This window comes from Meles meles, chromosome 6, assembly GCF_922984935.1.
Source record: "Meles meles chromosome 6, mMelMel3.1 paternal haplotype, whole genome shotgun sequence".
NCBI classification, from domain to species: domain Eukaryota; kingdom Metazoa; phylum Chordata; class Mammalia; order Carnivora; family Mustelidae; genus Meles; species Meles meles.
In genome coordinates this window covers 77,799,991-77,822,294 of record NC_060071.1, presented here as the reverse complement: position 1 = coordinate 77,822,294, position 22,304 = coordinate 77,799,991, and the positions used below count along the sequence as shown (strand labels likewise).

General features: G+C 44.7%; 1 protein-coding gene across 4 annotated transcripts in view; it reads left to right on the top strand.

Moving 5' to 3' along the window:
- The first annotated feature begins 548 nt into the window (after positions 1-548).
- The window catches only part of SLC7A8 (solute carrier family 7 member 8), a 64,921-nt gene continuing 43,165 nt past the window's right edge, over positions 549-22,304 (top strand). For 2 of the 4 annotated variants that reach the window (XR_006818600.1, XM_046007221.1), the window contains exons 1-4: positions 549-865; positions 1,266-1,457; positions 16,662-16,866; positions 17,747-17,898. Coding sequence is in view for 3 of the 4 variants with exons in the window: in XM_046007221.1 (XP_045863177.1) it covers positions 823-865; positions 1,266-1,457; positions 16,662-16,866; positions 17,747-17,898 (592 nt within the window). In the remaining variant the exon portion in view is untranslated. Of the gene's footprint in view, positions 1,458-16,661; positions 16,867-17,746; positions 17,899-22,304 lie in introns of all 4 variants that reach the window. The other 2 variants (XM_046007223.1, XM_046007222.1) reach the window with 2 other exon arrangements.

The following is a 22,304-nucleotide window of genomic DNA, read 5'->3' as shown; positions in this document are numbered from 1 at the left end:
GTCTACCACCTCTTTTGGTGGTTCTGTTTCACTTATGCCCTTCACAGCTCACAATTATACTAAATGAACCTCTTTTCCATTATTCTTAATTCTTTGCATTCCCCTCCCCCAGCCGTGCATTTCCTACTTTCAGAAACTTGAAAACAAGGTCCTTACAACCTTCTCTCCTGTATCCTCAAATGATCCGGACATAAATATTTTAGCACAGTCGCCGGTGTATTTCTGATGGCATTAAAGTGTCTGCACAACCGGTCCCTTATTTATAAAGCTCGCAAATGCTGTATGACCTGTAATGCTATACCAGCTAACGAACTCTCCCAGAACAGTTGACATGGAAGGATTTTACTTCCACTTCTCACAAGGAGAAAGATGGAGAATGAGAGATGATTACAAGGCAGAATATTTTAATCCATTTTCTCGGTGATCTTTGGGGGCTGTGTGCTAATATTTAAATTGAAGAGGAGGGAGGAGACGGACTGAGGATGGAGAGACCGAGGAGGTGGGGGCGGAGCTAGCTCAGCACATAAAACCCCATGCTAAAAGGGAAGCACAATCGTGTGTGCCAGAGTCACTCTCCCATAACCTAGAGAGATGGGGCAGTGTGTGCTGTGAGGACGGACGGAGCTCAGAAGAAAGAAAACAAGGACAGGAAAACAAACGAAACAGAAGAGGACATCTGGAAAAAGCAGAAAACAGAAGACGGGGAGGGGAAAACAAACCCACAGCAGGTGGAAACAAGATCTAGAGCAAACCGGTCTGGTCCACAGTTGTTTTTCTGGAGAGAAGAAAGTACCGGAGGATTGCCTGTTTTCCCTTCAGTTAATGAAAACTCTTATCTTCATCAAAAAGAAAAGGCTAAGGGGAGGTAAAGACAATCTTTGTTTTCTTAGGGGCAGAGCTGAGTGAAACCCAGACTATCTTTGAAGAGTCTAAAATAAGCCACTGCCTGGTACACATTGCAGAACCATCCTGGTCTCTGAAGATCTACATCCCCTTCAGGAAAATTCCAGCCGGAGTAGCTGGTACAGTTCTATTTTTATATTTAAATATCTATGTCTCTCCCCCCCCTCCTTTTAACAGTCCTTTCCTTGTTCTAAGCACGAGTGACAAGAAAGTGTCAATACGGAATAGGAATATTTTCAGTTTTCTCTTTTTATCTGCCTGAGTCTTTTTTAAGAGGGGTAGGAGTGGTCCTTGTTTCAGAAAAGGACGTTTCAATTTGAAAGACAGTCTCTTAAAATATATTTACAACTACACTTATTCAGAAAGAGAGATACCTTTCGGAGGTGGAAATCCTACGAGAAAGATGGAAAAAGGAGCCAGGCACCGAAACAACACTGAAAAAAACCACCCAGGTGGAAGCGAGTCGGAGGCCAGCCCCGAATCTGGTTCCGGAGGAGGCGGAGTAGCCCTGAAGAAAGAGATTGGATTGGTCAGTGCTTGTGGTATCATTGTAGGTGAGTCCAATTACTTTTCCCACCCACCACTCCTTCCCTTCTCTGGTGGTCCTCTTGTGGAAACTTAGCTCCTCGAAAGTGCTATTTTTGCTTCCTACTCCCCGAGAAAAGAATTGTCATTCACCTGTGCTGTAACCCATCCCCCACTGGTCATGTCTGAGGGGTCTAGGAAGCTGTGTATGTCATCCATCTCTTCCTTCAAACCAGTATTTGAGCAGTTCTATCTGGTGTTCATGGAATGGAGCAAATAGGGCTCACACACCTGGCTGATGGTCAGCATTGCCTGGAAGCTTGTTGAAAATATAGGTCTCTTGGCTTCACACTTGAAGGCTCTGATCCCGTTGGCTTATGGTGGGGCTAGAGAACCTGAATTTCTAACAAGCTTTCATGCAGTCATCTCTTTAACAGGCTGGGGACAGGCTTTTGAGACCTACTTAGTTTAGTAGATATTGAGTCGTTTTAAGTCCTGAGAAACTGTGGGCCTCGGGACTGTGTAATAACAAAAATAGCCACGACAGCAGTGATAATGCCTGGCCCGTCTGTAGCTTTTTCATCTTGTGCAGCAGTCACGCTTTGTAAAGTAAATGCGACAGCGCTGTTATTCCCATTTCACAGATGAGGAAATAAATCATGGAAGAAAAGGAGAGATGAGATGGGTCATGCCTCTCCCTAAACATAGAGTTTGCAGTTTCTCTGGTTGCCTAGCAAGTCCGCCCATCTCTTAACATTTATCGAAGACCTTATGAGGTTCTCCAAGGGAAATAGGAGTAACTAGAATGACTAGAATGTGGAGTCAAAGAGAAATTGATAGGTAAAATGTGTCCCAGCTGGAAGACTTCGGAGCTGGGGGGCCCAAGTGTACCTGAGAGTGCCAGTGCAGGCCACTCCAACCCCTTAACCGCAGTCTGCTGGGCAGAGGAACCCAAATATGGTTCCATCTCTAAACAACACATCTTCCTCTTTCCAGAGAGGCCCTGGAGATGGACAGGCAATGGCTCATTACTGTCCTTACTTCAGAGGGTGAGCGTTTCTTCTGCTGTTTTTGGTAGAGGGCCTTACCCTCTCCGCAGAGAAAGGGACGTGGGATGATCAGGACAGCTATGTTTGTGTCATCTCTCCAGAGTTCCTTTTGAGGGCTTACTATGTCCCGCTGCCCTCAAGTCAGTGTCTCTGGATAACCCCATGTTATATGCAGCAGCACAGAGGCATTTTGGCACCCAAGCGATAGTGACACTGGAGAACACCCTTGAAATCAAATAAAATCAGTACAGTATTCAGATAATCCTCTTCACCTCTACACCTAGACTTCAGTGATCGGTTTATCTCCACTCTGTTTTCAAAATGGAATCCCGTTTTATCTCATTCTCTGACTCTGGGAAATTTTCCAGGCATCTACAGTTATAAGAAAGGTGATGTTATTTTTAAAATTACAGTCATGATCTGAATCTTATTACCTTTTCTTTGCTTTTCCTTTATCTCAACTGCTCTAAAAAAAAATGAGACCAGCAAAGTATTCAATATGTACAGCACATGCCAATTTAAGGTCTATAAATAGCCCAGAGCCTGTTACCTCTTTCACCAGTTTGACTGATAGGATTAAGCATTTTCCTCCCTTTGGGAGGGTTCTGATTCATACACAAATGTGCACACCCACATGCACACAAGCACAATCAAACCTCCTTCCTGCCTTGGTCTTGCTCACCCACCCTGTATATGTGCAGGTATTCAAGGGTAGATGATGTTTTCCTATATACTGAGGTTGTTCTTGTCTCTCCCTTCAACAGTTTAATAAATGTTGAAAAAATCTCAGATGGGTTAGTGTAACTACTGATTTGTCCACAACCTTGTGGACTGCGCTTCGGTGTGAGAATGGTCCCAATGTTCCCATTGACATTACAGTGATAAGAATAATAACTCTGTGGTGAAGAAAGGTCCTATATAGGTGATTTCAGAGAAATCAGGATGTTTTTCCAAAGTGTGAGAATCTTTGTAGAGTTAATAGGCACTATTCCAACTCCATTTAAGCTAGGGTAAGATGCAGTTTTCCCCTTTAGGATGATATGGGAGCAAAATCCTTTCTGCTTCTCCTCCTGCATGGCTGTTGAATTTCAGATGTGCTAAGCTGCTGCCCTATCCTCTTCTAGAGGGGTTTCTATGATAATGATTTAAGCCTTTTCAAGAATGACAGTGATTCAAGCCTTTTCAAGACCAAAGGCAAAAATAGAAATAGCATTTTTCCATGCAGAATTTAGTGATCTTCCAACACTGTGGAAGAGAGAAAATTAGAAGACAAAAAGAGAAAGGAAATTTCCTAAGAGGATCAGGTGATGCTGTATGGGAAAGTAGCTCACTTGCCCCAAATCCATCTATTTCATACCCAATTGACTTAGAGGGATAAGTTAAACTATGTGTTTTGTACAAGCTCATAAAATTTCATTGACAGTCATCCTTGATGATCTAAATAAGGAATAACAGGGGTAGTGGGCGGGGGGGGGGGGAAATAATAAAATAAAATAAATAAATAAGGAATAACAGAATGGCAGGTGTTAAAGGAATATAGAATGAACTAATAGAAACCCATGCCCTAGAGTTACTTATAATCTGATTGGGGAGATGAGGTTCATACACATCAAACAAAAAAAAAAAACATTTTAAACTAATGATATAGTTGAGTTATGTAGGAGTTGAATGAGGACAAAGTTAGATGAATGGTGGGAAACACAAAGAGTGAGAAGTTCTCACCCAGCACTAGATTAAGAAACATCTTAAAGGATATGGGAAAAGATAGAATAGAGAAGGTGATTCTGGGAGATTTCACAGGTATAAAGAGTAACAACTAAACAGTTATTTCCTTGAGGAAAAAAAAATGTATCTTCTACATCTTTGAATCTTTGGTACTTAGTCTGACATGGAACAATAACTCAAATGATTATTGTATTTAGTTGGCTCTTGGAAAAAACCTGAATATGTTATAAGAAGTGTTTATCTGAAGGACTGTTGGGAACCTGGCTTGAAAAATCTTTGAGAAAGAAATAATTTCATCAAGTCCAAAAATCAATTAGTTTGGGCCATTTAATTTTTTTTTTTTTTTTAAGTAAGCTCCACACTCAGTATGGGGCTCGAACTCACAATCCTGAGATCAAGAGTTGCATGCTCCACTGACTGAGTTGGCCAGACACTCCAGGCCATTTTAATTTTTTAACATCACCTTTGCCCTACTCTAACGAGACTATTGCTCTTCATGTACTTGGCTAAGGAAATCTGTTGGCAACAGATGAACTTAGATTTCACCATGAATGTGTGGTCGTTGCAAAATCTAAAGAGAGTGTGATGGAGAAGTGAAAAAATTTTTTTAAATATTTTATTTATTTGAGAGCGAGAGCAAGAACAGGGAAAAGGGGCAGAGGGAGAGGAGGAAGCAGGTTCCCAGCTGAGGAGGGAGCCCAACGCAGATGGGGGGAGCGGGTGATTCAATCCCAGGACTCTGGGATCATGACCTGAGCCAAAGGCAGATGCTTAATGGACTGCGCCACCCAGGTGCCCCATGGAGCAGCTATCATTATTTTTTTTAAGATTTTTTTTTTTAAGCAATCTCTCCACGCAGCGTGGAGCTCGAACCTACAACCTTGAGATCAAGAGTTGCATGCTCCATGGACTAAGCCAGCCAGGTGCCCAAAAGCTGTCATTATTAAGCACTTATGTATATGCCAGAAACTTGTGCAATTACCCAACATCAGTATCCCATTTATGTCTCACAATATCCTTCTTGGGGGGCACTTATTACCCTTTCTCCAGGTAAGGAAATAGAGGCTCAGAAGGATAAGCAACCTGTTGAAGTTCACACAGCTAAAAAGTATTGAAGGCAAGATTCAAACCTAAAGCTTATCTGAATCCTAAACTCAGCTTTTAAGCATTCTTCTCTACTATTTCTATGTCCTAAAGGGATGCTTTCCTTTAGACCCTGGTCAGAGGTCCTTATTTGTTTTTACAGATGAAGCAGTTAGTGGTGTGTTCCCAGCAAAGAAGTGCCCCAGTATAAAGGGGAGCTGAGCAATCCTAACTCAGCTGATTGGGAGTAAAAGGTAACATTCCTAGTACAATTGCAGTAAGACTTGGCGGGGCAGCCTGAGGTTGGCTCAGCTGCTACAGGATCTGGTCAGCACAGACCATGCTCCTATTAACTCTCCCACATGCACACCTTTCCTCTATGGACCAGAGTTTTTCCCAGCCATGGTAGAGGTGCCCACAGAGTTCCTGGCTCTTTAGGTTACTTTATGCAATTTACATATGTAGGTACATACCCAGAATCTAGATCTGGAGGCACCAAACCAGCTGAAGAGCCTAAAAAAAAAATAGTCATAGTATGTCAGACCATTTTGTTTTTAGCACATGTATATTTATGAATGGACTTGGTATACTTGCTGCAAAACAATACTGAATGCAGGTCTAGCTATAAAACCACTCTTTTCCACTAACAAGATTTTTTTTTTTTTAAATAGTGTTGAGCGGAGGGCCTGGCTGGCTCAGTGGGTGGAGTATATGATTCTTGATCTCAAGGTTGTGGGTTAAAGCCCCACTAAGTATAAGGATTCCTTAAAAATAAAATCTTTAAAAAAAAATTTAAAAAAAAAAACAACGGTATTTGAGCTCTTACTAAATGCCAGTTCCTGTGCTATGAACTTTTAATGTATATTACCCTATTTAATCCTGAACACAACCCCTGAAAGTAGGTATCATAGTTATCTCTATTTTTAAACATGGGAAATTGAGTCACAGATCTGGTAGGTAATTTGCCCATGGTCACAACTGATTACTGAGATGGCCTAACTCCAGAGCCAAAGCTCTTAGCCACCATAAGGGAAAGGAGTAAAGCCAGTGTGTATTCTGTGGTGGGGCAGTGGGCCATGGAGGACCATAACCCTGACATCGGAGTCAGGAAAGACCATAGATGTCTGATACTGAAAAGGTTGGAGGAAATCCTTTTTTTTTTTTTTTTTTTTTTAAGATTTTATTTATTTATTTGACACAGAGAGAGAGAGAGCACAAGCAGGGGGAGCGGCAGGTGGAAGGACAGGAAGAAGCAGACTCCCTGTGGAGCAGGGAGCCCAGTGCTGAGGGCCTCCATCCCAGGCCCCTGGGATCATGACCTGAGCCAAAGACAGAAGCTTAACTACTGAGCCGCCCAGGCGCCCCTGACTTTTTTTTTTTTTTTTTTTTTTAAGGGGATTTGTCAACAAAGAAGTATAGCTATCTGTATGACCATACTACAATGGCACTGGGGTGATTTGGAAATTTTTCAAGTCCAAAAGATTTTCAGACCCATGCATTTTCCACCACTTCAGAAGATTTTACATTTTAGTCTCTAATATGATGTTTATTAGCTTTCTAATCCCTAAAATGCCTATTGGATGTTAACCAGAGTGATGGAGTGTGACAATTGCTTCTTGAGTTTGTACTTCAACTTTAAAAAAAAACACAGAGGGATTAGGATTTGGTTCATTCAAGATAAAAACATGCTTAAAACTCATTGTTCTCAGAGAAAACTCGAGACAGAAACCAAGTAGGAGGCCTGTCAAAACAAACACATCTTGGTGAATAGAGAAAGGCTATACCCAGCAGTGTAATCTTAAAAATAAGTAGCTGCCATTTATTGAGCACTACGATGCACTGACAATAGTACCTGATCAGTGCTTTCTAAATATTCTCTCCTAATTTCATGTAATCAGTACAGTCATAGACAAGCAGGGTTTGAATGAATAAGTGGGCAATGACAGAGCCAGGATTCCCTTCAGGTCATTGAACTCTGAAGCCGCTGGGCTTAACCAAAATGCTCCACAGCAGGCAGCTGGGGACCGGGATCCTGTTGCATGCTTCCTGCCTCCAGGAACCACAGAGCTCAAGGAGCAATCTGGTTGAGCCTGCTACTGGCAGGGCTATAATACATTCTCCCACAAGAGCAGAGTTCTGCAGATTGAGTGTCTAGGAGATTCTTGGGGTTGGGGGAAAACAGTAGGAACCGAGCAAGGAAAAAATTATGTCTAAGAAACAGAACCAAATAGCTCATTTTATTTAGGAAAAACAACAACAACAAAAATACCCTGTACACAGATCAAATGACTTCTTGGAGAGGCTGGCACCATATATATATAGCTTTTCTGAATTAAACCAGCTTATTAAAGTGGCATGGAGGTATGGGGCATACAGATTGGGGTTTCTCAAATTGCCTGGCTACCAAGGGTTTCTGCTTTCCTCTGAGGGTTAATCCAGCATCACAGCTACCTATAAAGAAATACGTCAGGAATTTCTGCCATTGCTCCTATTTTGTTGTTGTTAATGTTTGGGGTGATGATATAGGGGTGTCAAAAAAGCAGGCATGAGCAACAAATCCAATAGTATATTCTGAACCGCCCAAAACAACAACCATTCAGGAGCTTGGTGACTAGGAACTGTTCCCTTCCAATTTTTAACTCCTGGCTGAGCACACAGAGCAAGAAAGACTATGCCTTGCACCCCTCCCAGAACAAGCCCACAAAGCAGGCTCCCCAAGTCCCTTCTTCCAAGAAATCTGGAAATGGCAAACTGCAGGCTGCTCCTTGGGATGGAGGTAGGAGCTGCTGATCACAGGATTTGAGACTAGTCTATATTTTAACATTCAACAAACACTTACTCAGCACATTATATGCTAGGTCCTGTGCTGAGCACTGGTGAATTTCGTTTTTAAGAAGCAAAAAGTATCCCTCAGACCTATTTCAAGCTATTTTATTTATAGAATGAATGAAGTTCGAGCTGAAAAGCTTTATTGATTATATCTCATCTCTCATCCTTTGTCACAGTCACGAGTATTCCCATTGGTTTGCTCCCTACTTTAAATAACCTCAGCATGAGCAGTGACGTCACTTCTGGGGCGAGGGTTTCACAACATGCCAGAAGGTGATCCAGGCAACTTCATACTGCTTCACGTTGTGACGGTGGATTACCCAGAGAGAGTACTCTTGCTGCAGAATGATCAATGTCCTTTTCTCATCTGTAGATAGATTTTAAAGATCTTTGAAATACATAAATGCTTTGGCTGGTTCTTTAGGGTACGGTTCTGCATATTTAGTAAGCAGCTGATACAGGCGGGTCCGGTTGCCTTAGGGATAAGGCGGCTTTTGTTAAGCAGGCTCTGATGCCGGAGTAGAGCGCATATAATGAATTTTTTTACGATTTGTATCAGCGTGTCATTGAAAGGGAGGAAGCATTGATAATGTAGCAGAAGAGGAGGGGCTCAGGAGATAGTCTTAAGTTTGCAAACTGCTTGCCCATTTATACGCTTTGTAATCTGCAACAAGTTAGTTATCAGTTTACTTACCTGTAAGTGGAAGTTTCTTGTGGAGTATTAAAATAAAGCTGGTCTCCCCTGGTATATATTTAATAAATTTTAGTTTCTTTCTCTCCTTGAGCTCCTCCTCCTCCATCATCCTTACTTCCCTCCCACCTCCAATTTCCTGACACATACTCAGTAATTCTGGTTCAGAAATTTAGATTGGACCGATCAGGCAGATGAGAAGAACTGGCCAGTTCAGACCAAGCCTGACCTGTTTATCAGCCAGCCAAGGCTTTCCCCTTCCTCGCTGCTGATTTGAGTCTTCTTACACATCAGCATCCGTCTTGTACTTCCCCTCTTCCAGGAAGCTTGTTGTGAGCGGCCCACGCCAGTGACCTTTCCTGCTTGATATCTTGTCATATAGCACAGTTGTTGTCACCAACGTGTCCACTTACGTGTCCTCACTTCACACAATTCCTTGAGGGCAGGGACTGAGTCTTACTCATTTTCACATCCCTAAGTATTCAGCCTGACACGTGGCAAATGCTTAGAAAGTATTTGTTGAATGATAGCAGTCAGTTAAAAACAAATCATCCATTGGAGATGTTTGACAATGTGAATATATTTACTGTATATTGAAAAATGGTTAAGATGGTAAATTTAATGTTATATGATTTTTACCACAATAAAAAATTTTCTTGGCCTAAAAATCACTTATTCTCCAGGTGTCTAGGTGGCTCGGTTGCTTAAGTGTCCAGCTCTTGATTTCAGCTCAGGTCATGATCTCAGGGTTGTGGGATAGAGCCCTGCATCACATCGGGCTCAGTACTCAGCAGGGAGTCTGCTTGAGATTCTTTCCCTCCTCTTCTTTCTGTGCCCCTCCCTCCACTCATGCTTTCTCTCTCTTTCTAAAATAAACAAATATTGGCTGGGTTATGGACATTGGAGAGGCTATGTGCTATGGTGAGTGCTACGAATTGTGTAAGACTTATGATTCACAGACTTGTACCCCTGAAGCAAATAATATGTTATATGTTAATAAAAAAATAAAATGAACAAATCTTTTATTTATTTATTTGTCAGAGAGAGAGAGAACACACAAGCAGGGGGAGTAGCAGGCAGAGGGAGAAGCAGGCTTCCCATTGAGCTGGGAGCCCAAAGCAGGACTCCATCCCAGGACCCTGGGATCATGACCTGAGCCAAAGACAAATGCTTAAACAACTGAGCCACCCAGGTGCCCCTAAACAAATCTTTTTAAAAATGAGCTAGTCTTGGGGCACCTGGCTGGTTCAGTAGCTTAAGTGTCTGCCTTCAGTTCTGGTCATGATCCCAGGGTCCTAGAATCAAGTCCCACATTGGGCTCCTTGCCTGGCAGAGAGCCTGCTTCTCCCTCTGCTTGCTGCTCCCCCTGGTTGGGCACTCTCTCACACAAATAAATAAATAAAATCTTTTCAAAAAAATCATCCAAGTTCTAATCTAAGAGGAACTTTAGTGCTTGCTTCGGCAGCACATATAAAAGCACATATAAAAGGAACTTTAGGGATTAACCAGATAATGACAGTGAGGCCTGAGGTTAGAACAGTGTTTCTGAACGTCAGTGCTGTTAATGTATGGGCCAGATACTTCGTTGTTGTGGGGAGCTGTCACGTGTATCCAAGGATGTTTAGCAGCAGCCCTGGCCTCCACTAGATGCCAGTGGAACCCTCCTCCCCCAACTGTAACAATCAAGACTGTCTCCAATCATTGCCAACTGTACCCTGGGGCTGGAGGAAATGGTACAAAATTGCCCCTGGATGGGAACCACTGAGATAGATAAAACCTGTCTCTGCTGGTGCCTGGTTCCCCAACAAGACGGGAATTCTGGAAGCCAGAATTGAATCTTTAATGGGCATATGTGAGGGCTCAGCACTCGTAGCCCCTCAGGCCAGGATGCCTGCCTTTCAGAGGCTGGTGGGTGGAGGTTGGCTCCATCTATGTCATTAAAAGTCCATGTGTGAACAAGTGCTTCCCAATTACCTTTTAAAGCAAGCATGTACAGAGTGGGTGCTCAGTAAATACTTTTTAAGATGCAATTACCTGCTGGCCGCCCACCTGCGGCACCTAAAAATTATACCTAGACAAGCAGACAAATGACTCAGAGAATGCTTCATGGTCCTGGCTCTGCAGTGCTGTTTTGGAGCCAAGCCTCCAAAGCAAGTCCATTCGATTCTTCTAGAGATGGATTTTATTCTTACTGCTATAAATTCTATCAGTTCCTTATATTTGCTAGTATTTCACAGATTACAAAGTGCTCCCACATGTATTCCTCCCTTGATCCCCACAACAAACCCATTAGGTTGTCAGGACAGGAACAATCATTCCATTCAGGAGGTGAAGGAAGGGACTGTCAGAGAAATTCAGGTCACACGGCTTGTGGGTGGCAAAGCAAGGAATCAGTGGCTCCCCCAACTCTGAGCCTTAGTGCCCTCCTCACTTTTCAGTAAGGGATCCAAAACAGTGGGAGTCCTGCAGCACCTTCCACATCTCTATTCTGCTCAGAATGGCAACTCCAAAGGGCATGTATCAGAGTCTTACCTGCTGTCACTCTGATGTAGCTATTTGTACGGTCCTGATGGGAAAGTGTCTGCAGGGTGAGCTTCCTGTCATGAGGATCAAAGCCCCCAACATACCAGACTCTGCTTCCATCTTCCCCCCGTCTTGAAAATCCTGTAATCTTCTCAGCCACTTTAAGGAAGAAACATAAAGAAAGTTCACCTTAGGGACACCTGGGTGGCTCAGCTGGTTAAGCGTCTGCCTTCGGTTCAGGTCATGATCCCAGGGTCCTGGGATCAAGTCCCACATCAGGCTCCCTGGTCAGTGGGAAGTCTGTTTATCCTTCTCCCTCTGCCCCTACCCCTCCCTGCTCATGCTCTCTCTCTCTCCAATAAAATAGATAAAATATTAAAAAGAAAAAGAAAAGAAAAGAAAAGAAAGTTCACCTTGGCTTTCTCTAAACATTATGGAAATGGACAGAACCTCCAAGCTGTAGGAGGAGCTCTGACTAGACTCTGAGACTAGCATGAGTTAATAAGGAAGGCCAAAGCCTTTTGTATCTGAGGGTCTGTTGGGCATTAGAAGTCTGTAAATCCATGCCCTAGGAAATTCTTTGATGCCTCAGCATTCTAGTGTGGACAGGCCTGGATGTGAGTAAAGCCTTAATAGGAGTCACATGGGTATTGGCCCACAAGTGGGGAAGTCAGTGGTTATTCATGGCAAACATGGATTTTCTTAATTCCAGCATTTCTCTAGTGAAGACTTGCCCCCAGATACAACCTGGCCCCTTTTTTAACGGAGTGGTTTGCTTAACTTTTCTTTGACAGAAGAAGCCAAGCTGGACCTCATTGTCCAGGCAACCTAGGACCCCTTTTGACCAAAGAAGATCTATGTGATAACATGATTATTTTACTAATTGGGGTGGATGAAAGGGAGGATTGAAACATTGGCTATACCAGATGGATGGGCATCTCATTCTTGAATGGTTTTATAGACAAGGAGTCTAAGACTAAAACAATGGAGAAGCACATCTCCACAGTAATCAACTTTCTTTCAGCCTCTCAAGAAAGCTTCATAGTCAAAATAGAAAAGACATTTCCCACTTCTCCTTTTTCAGAGCCACTCCAGAAAAACCTCTTTTGGACAGGGTCCAAGTGTAAAAGTCCTATTATGCAATTTCTAGAGGAGAGGCCATGTGGAGTAGTGGAGGAAACCCAGGCCGGAAGTCCAAGGACTTGGCCTCTAGTCCAGGCCTTGCTGCCTAAGCTTTGTGAGACTTTGGTCAAGTGTCCTCTCCTCTCTAAAACTCAGTCTTAGCAAAAGTAAATAGGAATGATGATATCCACCCTGTGCACCTAGGAAAGTAGTTCCGAGAATCAAATAAAGTAACAAATGAGAGCACTTTGTAAATCACCATCAAACATGGTGCGGTAGAAGGAAGGAATCGGATATGTGTTCCAGTATCTTAATAAGCATCTTCTCATAATAAGCATCATCTTGGTAAAACTGACTATTCCCTGGGAAAAGCTTGAGGCTATGACAGAAGATTTAGGTTCTAATCCAGTTACTACTAACTTATTACTCTGTGGTTTAGGAAAAATACTACTTCTTTGTGTCTCAGTTTCTTCATCCATAAAATAGGGATGGTAATACCTCCCTCATTTTTTCCCATTTGGAAAATTGAAATAATAGTTGCCCTATTTTCCTCCCCTATAAATTGGAGATGGTAGGGGCACCTGGGTGGCTCAGTCGATTAAGCATCTGACTTTGGCTCAAGTCATGATTTCAGAGTCCTGAGATCAAGCCCTGCATTGGGCTCCCTGCTCCCCAGGGAATCTGTTCGTCCCTCTGCTCCTCCCCACCTACCCCCTGCTCATATTCTCTCTCTCTCTCAAATAGATTAAATCTTTAAAAAAAAATTGGAGATGGTAATAATAGCCGGATCACCCTTCAGCAGTGAAATAAGTAGGTTGCTTTATTCACTGGCCTGCAATACATACTTGACATACGTCACGGGATTTGGAGATTCCAAAGAAACACATATAGTGCTCTGTGGAGCTAAGTTCTAGATGGAAGTCTGACATCATTCAGTAAACATATATGGAGTGTCTACTGTGTGACACTTTACAGGTGAAGGGAAACAATAGAGTCCCTGCTGTCATGAGTCTCATAATCCAGTGTGAGAGAGAAATATTAATCAAATAATCACACCAAGATTGTATATAGTAGGCATTCCTTTTGAGTAAAGGTAATGTGAATGTTCTTTCAGCTAGTCTGACATTCCTCCCCCTCCAGAAGCTCCAGAGACTGCTCAGGTGGAGGAAATGTTATCTGATTCTCTTTTTCTAGGTAGCGACTTCCTAGAATCAAAGTGAGACCTTCCTCTCCTTCCTGTTCTCTAGCACTCCGTTTTAGCTATAGCATAATTTTTTTTTAAGTTTTTTATCTTTGTAATTTTAGTTTGACCAAAATTAAGATCGTAGGGCAAGGGATAGAATTCAGTTTTTGTAAAATGAAGATTCTTGTCCCAATGTCAACTTATTACAAACCCCACCATCACTCCAGCAGCCCCATGGAAGGACATATCTAGAATAAGGGGAGGCAGGAAGTGATCAGAATGTGTAAATGGCTGTTGGTGTTGCACATCCCATCTTCCAGTGGCTGCCTCCACCTGGAATGAGGAAAGGAGCACACACTCTGGAAATGTCAGAACAAAAGCTGGAGAACAGAAGTGCTTCCTGAGCCCCACGTGGTATTTGTTTTCTGAGAATCCTTAGTGGAACTTTGACACTTCATTCCTGAGAAGACAGGATCTCTTCAATAACATTCATGCCTACTTCCTCCCTGTGACAGCCATTCCTGGCTCTGAGAAACACCTACCTCTTCCCCCATCACCTCCCTTTTCAGTACGTTGCAGACCAAAGTCAAACCTTGTTTTTCTCCTGTACTGATCGTTTTTCTAACCCCTTGAACTAGTTTTATAATCTAGGTGTGTTACTCCCTTCATGGCTGCCTTTGAAATGCCCTACAAATTACTCTTCCGATAAATTCCTGCTAGACAAGGAGTTTCCTATCACCTTTGCCCTGTTAGCAACTCCGTCTCCAGTTCTCAGCTTCTGGCACTTGGTATCTTACAGGGGGCAGCGGCACATTTCGCTTGGCAGATTAAGGGTCACCTGCTAGGGTAACTGTGTCCTGAGTCCTGACACGCCACCAGAAGGCCTCCAAGTCTCCACTAGCCCAATCTTCATGCAAAGCACACGTGGAAACTGGTTGGGGGGCGGGGTGCTGAAAGATGTCTCTTGTTCCTATCATAGGACTTAAAATAAATGCACGAGAAAAGGAAAAGCCTTTAAGAACTGGTGGGGCCCAGAATCTCGTTTTTTCTATCTCTCTTTGCCTCATGTTTAGATCACAAAGTTGAACATGAGGTATTGTTTCTTCTTTTAGCGTCATCTCTATATGCAGCCCAGTTCCATTGGGTCGGACTATCTGCAGAGAAGGAAGGCAAGTTTGAGGGATGCCTGGGTGGCTCAGTCGGTTAAGCCACTGCCTTCAGCTCAGGTCATGATCCCAGGGTCCTGGGATCGAGTCCCACATCAGGCTCTTTGCTTGGCAGGGAGCCTGCTTCTCTCTCTGCCTCTGCCTGCCACTTTGCCTGCTTGTGTGCACATTCTCTCTCTCTCTCTGACAAATAAATAAATGAATGAATAAATAAATAAATAACATCTTAAAAAAAAAAAGAAGGCAGGCAAGTTTGAGACAAATGTGCTTCCCTTCCCTCGGCATCCAGCTGCAGATCCTATTTGTCCGTCTCACAGTTACTGCTCTTCCACCTGCCTAGACCCCTTCCCTTTCCCATTCATCTCACACTACAGATTTTTAGTGTGAAAAGCTATCCCAGAGGAATAAAATGTATTGCTTTTAGAAAGTGAATATTCTCTTCTTGTCCCCTTTGACAGAAATAACTGATGCATGGTCTGGGATTAAAAACTGAATTTTGATTTAGAAGCGGAAGTTTCAGGACTGGATTGAGGTTGAGTTATGTTTGAGATCTGAAAGTCATTTTTGCAAGTTGAGTGTAAAATCCTGTCCTCTGCATCTTGTTCAGCCCAGATCTGAACCCCTTAAGAGAGGTGGTAGGAATATGTGATGTCCTCAGAACACTGTCAAACCAAGCTGGCCTCATAATACTCCCGTTCTCCATTTCTACCTGGATCCACTTAGTCTCTGCTTCTTCCTTCAGACTTTTAGTAGTACAGCTGGGTGGGGCTCAGAGGAGAGTTTTCAAAGCACCTGTGCAGTGCACCCTGATCACCACCTTGAATCACAAGAAGTAGAGGGAAGCTTGGGAAGGAATATGTCAGGAGCTGCTCCCACCCTCTTACTCCTCCCCTACCCAGCACGCGCATCCCAAAAGCCAACCATTCAGTCCTTGCTGCCAGCCTCATCTCTCAGGAGAAAGTCAGTCCCTTGCACACAGAAGCAGAAATAGATTAGTGGAAAACGCACTGGATTAAGCATCAGGAGACCAACTTCTAGATCCAATTTTACCCATCAGTAGCCGTGGAATTTGGAAAAGGCAATTAACCCCTCTGTGTCTTAGCCTCTTTGCAAAATAGAGAGAGGAATACCTGTTCTTCCTCCTCCTTCTGTACTTCAGAAGGTAATTGTGAGGGTCACATGAAACAATGGAGGGGCACAACCTTTCAAGAATGTAGTGCTAAACTTTTGCACATATCGCACTTCTATGAACCACTTTGTAGGACTAGGACTATTTTTAGGATTGTTTTTATAGGGTTATTTCATGTTCCTCACCAAGAGTGGGGCTATCCTTTCTGGGGTGAAAGCCAGCCTCCAGGAGTGCTGTCGAGGCTCATAGGTCTTGAAAACCCCCAGTCATGGGGTATGACCACAGTCTGTCTGAAATGTATTGCCCTTAGGCTCACTTTTGAAGCTTTCTACCCGGCAGATTGTCTCTGAGAACAGCCTGCTTTTCCAGTCTTGCCATTTCGTTAGTCTTAAGACCTCTGTTACCTCGGGTGGACCATGGTACAGTCCAGTAAGAGGATCTTGAGATTCAATACCCAACCCACCACTTACTACCATGTGGACTCGGGCAGTACACTTGGTATCACTAAGACTCAGTTTCTTCCTCTGTAAAATGGGAGAAATGATATCTGACTCTATACTGAGGACTAAAGGAGACATGTAAATTATTACTAGACACACCTGCCTGAAGGTGATTTATGCATTCCAAAAGCATTCTAGAATCAAACCAGAGATGAGACCACTCCTGCAAATTTCAGTCCTATCAACTGTGCTGACTCCACTGTCTCTTCTGGCAACTTTGGTGCCTCATACAGGGAACATCATTGGCTCTGGAATCTTCGTCTCGCCGAAAGGTGTGCTGGAGAACGCCGGCTCTGTGGGCCTTGCTCTCATTGTCTGGATTGTGACTGGTCTCATCACCGCTGTGGGAGCCCTGTGCTATGCTGAGCTTGGGGTCACCATCCCCAAATCTGGAGGTGATTACTCCTACGTCAAGGACATCTTTGGAGGACTGGCTGGGTAAGAGGATCTGTGGAGACCTGGGTGGTCTAGAAGCCGAGGCCAGTGGTTGCCAGTGTGCCAAGGATTCCTCTTTTGCCTCCCTGTCATAGTTGTTAGTGTAGCTATATGTCCCCTTGATTCTCCTGAGGGTGGCAGAAGAACCAGGTTCTAGTTTTGACCTCTCTGTTGACCTCAGCGGGCAAGAGTCTATGGGTGACAGCAAATAGAACTTTATGACAACTCTGACTATAGACTCTCAGGGAAAGCACATCACAAAACAAAGTCGTCTTATCTTGACAAATTAGAGTGACCACCTAAGACCACCCTCTTCTCACACAGCCAAAGATGATGGCTTACTGCGGGCCAGGCCCTGAGCTTGAGTTTCCTCAGCATCTGTGGCCCTGCTACTGAGGAGCTGAGCACTCACCAGAGGCCAAGGGTGTGGAGGCCACTTCCCTCTCATGACCCCGCTCAGTGCCATCCCTGGCAGTTGCTTAAGCGGCCACACCCTAAGCATGTCCCGGCTGTCAGAATTCTGGGGTTGCCAATTTTATTTTCCACCACTGGATGCTGGGGCCCAGAGCAGAGAGAAGAGACAGTAGGAGGACAGGGGAGAGAGAAGCGAAGCCAAGACATGTGTTCATGCTAGCAGATTCTTCACCCCTCGTCGCCAAACCACTTTCTTGTCATTGCGGAGGGCCAGCTGTCTGGTTGAGTCCTCAGTACCCCGGAAAACAAAAAGGAGACGCACCCCATTAGCCCACCCGCCTCTCTTAACGCTGCCCAGCGACATGCCCAGGCTTCCCCCCATGACTCGTGAATCCCTGCCATGCACGTTGGTGGGGGTGGGGGTCCCTACAGCTGTCTTGGGTCAAGTTCTGTCCTGTTCCCTCTTCAGGTTCCTGAGACTATGGATTGCAGTGCTGGTGATCTACCCCACCAACCAGGCTGTTATCGCCCTCACCTTCTCCAACTATGTGCTGCAGCCGCTCTTCCCCACCTGCTTCCCCCCAGAGTCTGGCCTTCGACTCCTGGCTGCCATCTGCTTATGTAAGTGCCATCTGGGCCTTGCTCTCAGGATGGCCTCTTTCGGCCTTCCTGGCGGTCCGCATGCCTCTGGTTCTCCTGCCTCTCCCTCTTTCTTTCCTTCCCTCCTTTATTATTTTCCCCCATTGCTTTTCCTACATGGGTGTTTTGGATGAATTGATTCTGAATAATGAGCTTGTTTAAAAAAAAAAAAAAGGAGAAGAAGAAGAAATGTAGGTAGCTACTCAGAGGCACAGTAATTTTCACAGCACTTTCATCTATACTATCTGATCTGAGCCTCATGACAAATCCATGAGGTAAGCAGGGCCTGGATTATCACTTTCCTAAAGCAGATAAGGAAAGGAGCCAGGCAAGTGACATACCCAAGGTGACAGGCCCTGAGTGGAGCCGGGTCTCCTAACTCCTTCTCTTTCTAGCACGTACGTACGCCGTACACTGTGCTGGAGCTTCCTGCTGCTTGCAGGAAGATTTTTCTGGCTTCATCCACCTCCACCTCAACCTGCCAGCTCACATCTTAAAACTCTTTGGGAGGAGAGTGTAAACATGTGAGTTGGGAGAACATAAATGCTTTTTCTGTGGTTCCCCACACCCTTGATATGTTTCCTGCCTAACAGGGGAAAAAAGCTATATACACAGGTTCTGTGGTAAAGAGTCAATTGCAATAAAAATTCAGAGAAGGGGGAAAGATGTGTGTGAGCTGGAATAGTTAGAGATTTATTGTAGAGAAGTTCTGCAACTCGTACTTTAAGGAATTCTCAGGGATCTCAATGGGTTGGGGTGTTTTATATCTTTAAACCAAAAACCAATTTTTTTTTAAGATTTATTTATTTTGGTGGGGAGGGGCAAAGCAGGGAGAAAAGCAGGCTCTCTCCTGAGCGGGGAGCCTGATGAGGGGCTAGATCCCAGGGCCCTGAGATCATGAACTGAGCTGAAATCAAGAATCAGACGCTTAACCGACTGAGCCCTCCAGGTGCCCCCCACAAAACTAATTTCCAAGGTAAATATTTGGATTTTTTTCAAAGGCTCCACTTTTGGAGTTAACATGACCCCTGCCCCACCATACTTTTCAACACACATACACTTAGCTGAGAGCAGTGACCATCCCAGCCACACCCTTCTGTCGTGCTGGTGGGAAAGGGAGGGAGGCATCACTTGCCCACCCCAAAGTCTCTCACAGGGCAGCCAGTTGGGATCCAAGGAGTGGTCTCCTTGGCAAGTGTGCCCTCTTTGGCAGTGATATTCAGCCCTGGGCTAAACCCCTACCATCCAGACAGGTGATACTCAGGGGCCAACATACTTGTTTGGACTGTATTCCTTATGCTCGGTCAGGTCTGCTTATGGCCCTGGAGGCAAAGGAATGTGGGCTCCAGAACCAGGTTGCTTGAGGCTGTATCTCTCTGCACCATTTTCTAATTGTGGCAAAGGCTTGGCAAAGTTCCGCGCCCCACCCCACTGTGAGGGGGGTTGTAATCCTGCCTGCACAGGAGGTTATGGTTGCAAGGATTGCATGAGACAATACATGTTCTTAGCACAGGGTCATGTAGTCACTGAGGGTGGTCACTGAGGGTAGTCACTCAGTCCTTGCTTGCTAGCTGGATCCAGAGCTGGGAGGGAGAGGTGTGGGGAGGGGCGTGGGAATGCAGGAAGAGTTGCTGTTTCTGCCATCAGCCAGGTTAATGGGCGTGGGAAGGGGGACCCCATAAGTGCTGGCCACTGTTATTTCAGTGTCTCGTGCACGCACACGCAAACTTGCTTCCTTTTTCCTGCTGATACTGCTGAAGTGTCTCAGACAAGAGGCCACCCTTACTCTCCCATGAGAAATTGAGAACCCTTAGACAGGTCACCAAGGAGAGAAAGCAGGCCATAGGATCGAGTTCCCTGGACTGCTGACCCTACAACTTCCTTTGCTGACCCCCAACCTGCCAACGGTAGGTGACCCCTGTGCAAAGACCCTCTGCAGTAATATAGCCCCACAGATGTCCCCTCAGAACAGGAAATTAGGACTATCTGCCTCTCCAGAAAGATAGGTTGCGCGCCGTCCCCTCCACAGCCCACTTCTCACCTGGACACTGCTAGCACAGAGGAAAGGAGGAACTAGAATTAGAAATTCTGATGTCCACATGACAAAGTCCCCTCCTCTCCCAATTTCTGCCATCCAAGGTTCAGTAAAGCTTATCTGGTTTGTCCTCTGCCTCCTAAAGAGAACTGCAAGGAGATTATCTTGAACTTAACCTTGGTCAGTTCTGTCCTCCAGAGACAGGAGTTTTTCAGTGTCCTTGAGATAGGTGTTCAAGTACTTTTTCACCTTCATAAGGAGAAAAATCTTCTTAAACCTGAACTTATTTCTCCTTATTCCTTTTGGGGGAAATGGAAAGCAGGTCCTCACCTTAATCCTGTGCCACCCCCTTCCTCCCAGATGGGAAGGCCACGTGGAGCCCAGGACCCCTCTCCCTTCAGGAGTGTGTGAGCAGATGTAGCCACACACTCACATTTTTCTCACCAAACACTCCCAGCTGCTTCAAGTCTGTGCAAAGAAAGGTTCTGTTTTCTGGTTTATTGAATACTTTTTTTTCTGGAACCCACTTTCACAGGCCCCTCAAATCATCTCTTAAGTATCCAGTGAAGGGGTGCCTGGGTGCTCTGTCTCTCTCACCTTCAGATAAATAAATAAAAATCTTAAAAAAAAAAAAAAAGGTATCCGGTGAAATAGGAACCAAACAGTCAGGAAGGCTTCCCTTAAATGCTCTTACCTTTTTTTTTCCAGGCCTCACCTTCCTCTTAGCCGGTGCCAGGCCAGCCGGCTGTGTGAAAATAGGCCTGGTGCTCTTTGGCAGGAGAGCCAAGCAGGGCCCAGTCCAGCTATATTTTTGAGAGAACCAGTGGAGAGCTTGGGCTCTTCTGAGTGTATTTTAACCAGAGGCTCTGTTTTCTGCTGGGTCATCCTGGCATGCCAAGGGCAGGCTTGACCCACTGTAGGATGAGAGTTTTTGAGGGAAAGGCCACCCTCTGTGGAGAGGTCACTGATGTGTTTTGGAGAGAGGTAGAGGACAAGGTGGGGAGCCCAGCAGGGAGATCCATGCGGCAAAGCCCCTGCCTGGCACTGGCTGTGGGAGGGAGATCAGGTCAAGTGTGGTTCTGTGGTGGGGCCAGAATACACTGGATGAAAAATGGTGGTGGGACAGCCAGATGGGGGTTGGAGAGGTGGAGAGAACCTGCTGGAACCGGCTTGCCTGCAAGGAGCCTTGGGGGAAGGGAGAAGGAACTGCAGATTTGGATCTGCTTCTGCAACTGCAGCTGCCACTTTGAGTTACTCTATTATGTAGGTCAAAGCTGATTATTCACTGCTGAGTCAGCAGAATATCCCTAGCCACCAGGCAGTAAAAAAAGAATGTATTTTACATTTTAATTAAATGGAAAGCCTTCTCCCTTCTCCAGAGCAAGCATACTAGTGGGAAGAAGGAATTAGGAAAGAAGGGAATAGGCGGTGTTGAAACTTGGTTTTGGTGCCTTCTTCTAGGATGTGCTTTGAGTGTTTCTCTTTTCTTTCTTTCCCTTTTTACTACTTTGTAAATAAATGACTATATTCTCTAGGGAAAAGATTCAAGGAATATATAAAGGGAGCTTCCCCTTATCATCACCCCTCTCCCGTGCCCAGTAACCGTGCTAACTGTGGATAGGGATCCGTCCAGTTCTAAATAAAATGCATCCCTCCGTGTCTGGGCATATAGACATGTGTGTATCTCGGCATATACATATGGATAGGTGATTTCTGCAGCTTGCTGTTGTATCATTTAGCTCTATCTTTTGGCTACTTCCTGAGTTTCTAGTTGTAAACAAAGTGGTCCCAGTGGCACTGAAGGAGTATCAGGTGTTCTGGGGTCCCCCATTTGTGCTTCTTGCTCCCTTACTCTGGGTTTTCTCTCAGGATCTATCTGTCTCCCTGTCCTTGAGACTGGGTCACCTTTCACTCAGGCAGCTCCTGGCCTCCCTCCTCTCTTTGGGGTCTGGGGTCATGTCCAGGATCTGAAGGAGAATTTTTTTCTTTTCATTCAAGTCTCCTCTTTCCCCTGAATGCCTGTACTAAAGAAGCTCCTTCTCCTTTCTCTCCCTGAGGGGACAAGAGTGCCCTGCATGTATTTCACAAGTAAAAAAAAAATGCTTCTTATCTTGTTTTCCATCTTCCTACTGAGATACCTAAGAGGCTGGTTTTTTAGGGCTTCAGATTTCTCCTCCTCCTTTTTCTTCTTTTTCTCCTTCTTCTTTTTCTCCTCCTTCTCCTTCCTTTTCTTTTCCCTTAAGCAGTTTAGAAGGGAAAGGACTTTACTGTTACATATAACTTTTAACCCCGAGTTGCTCTGCAATTCCTCTGTGGAAAGTCCCCAGGTCCTTGATGCAGGATGCTATGATCG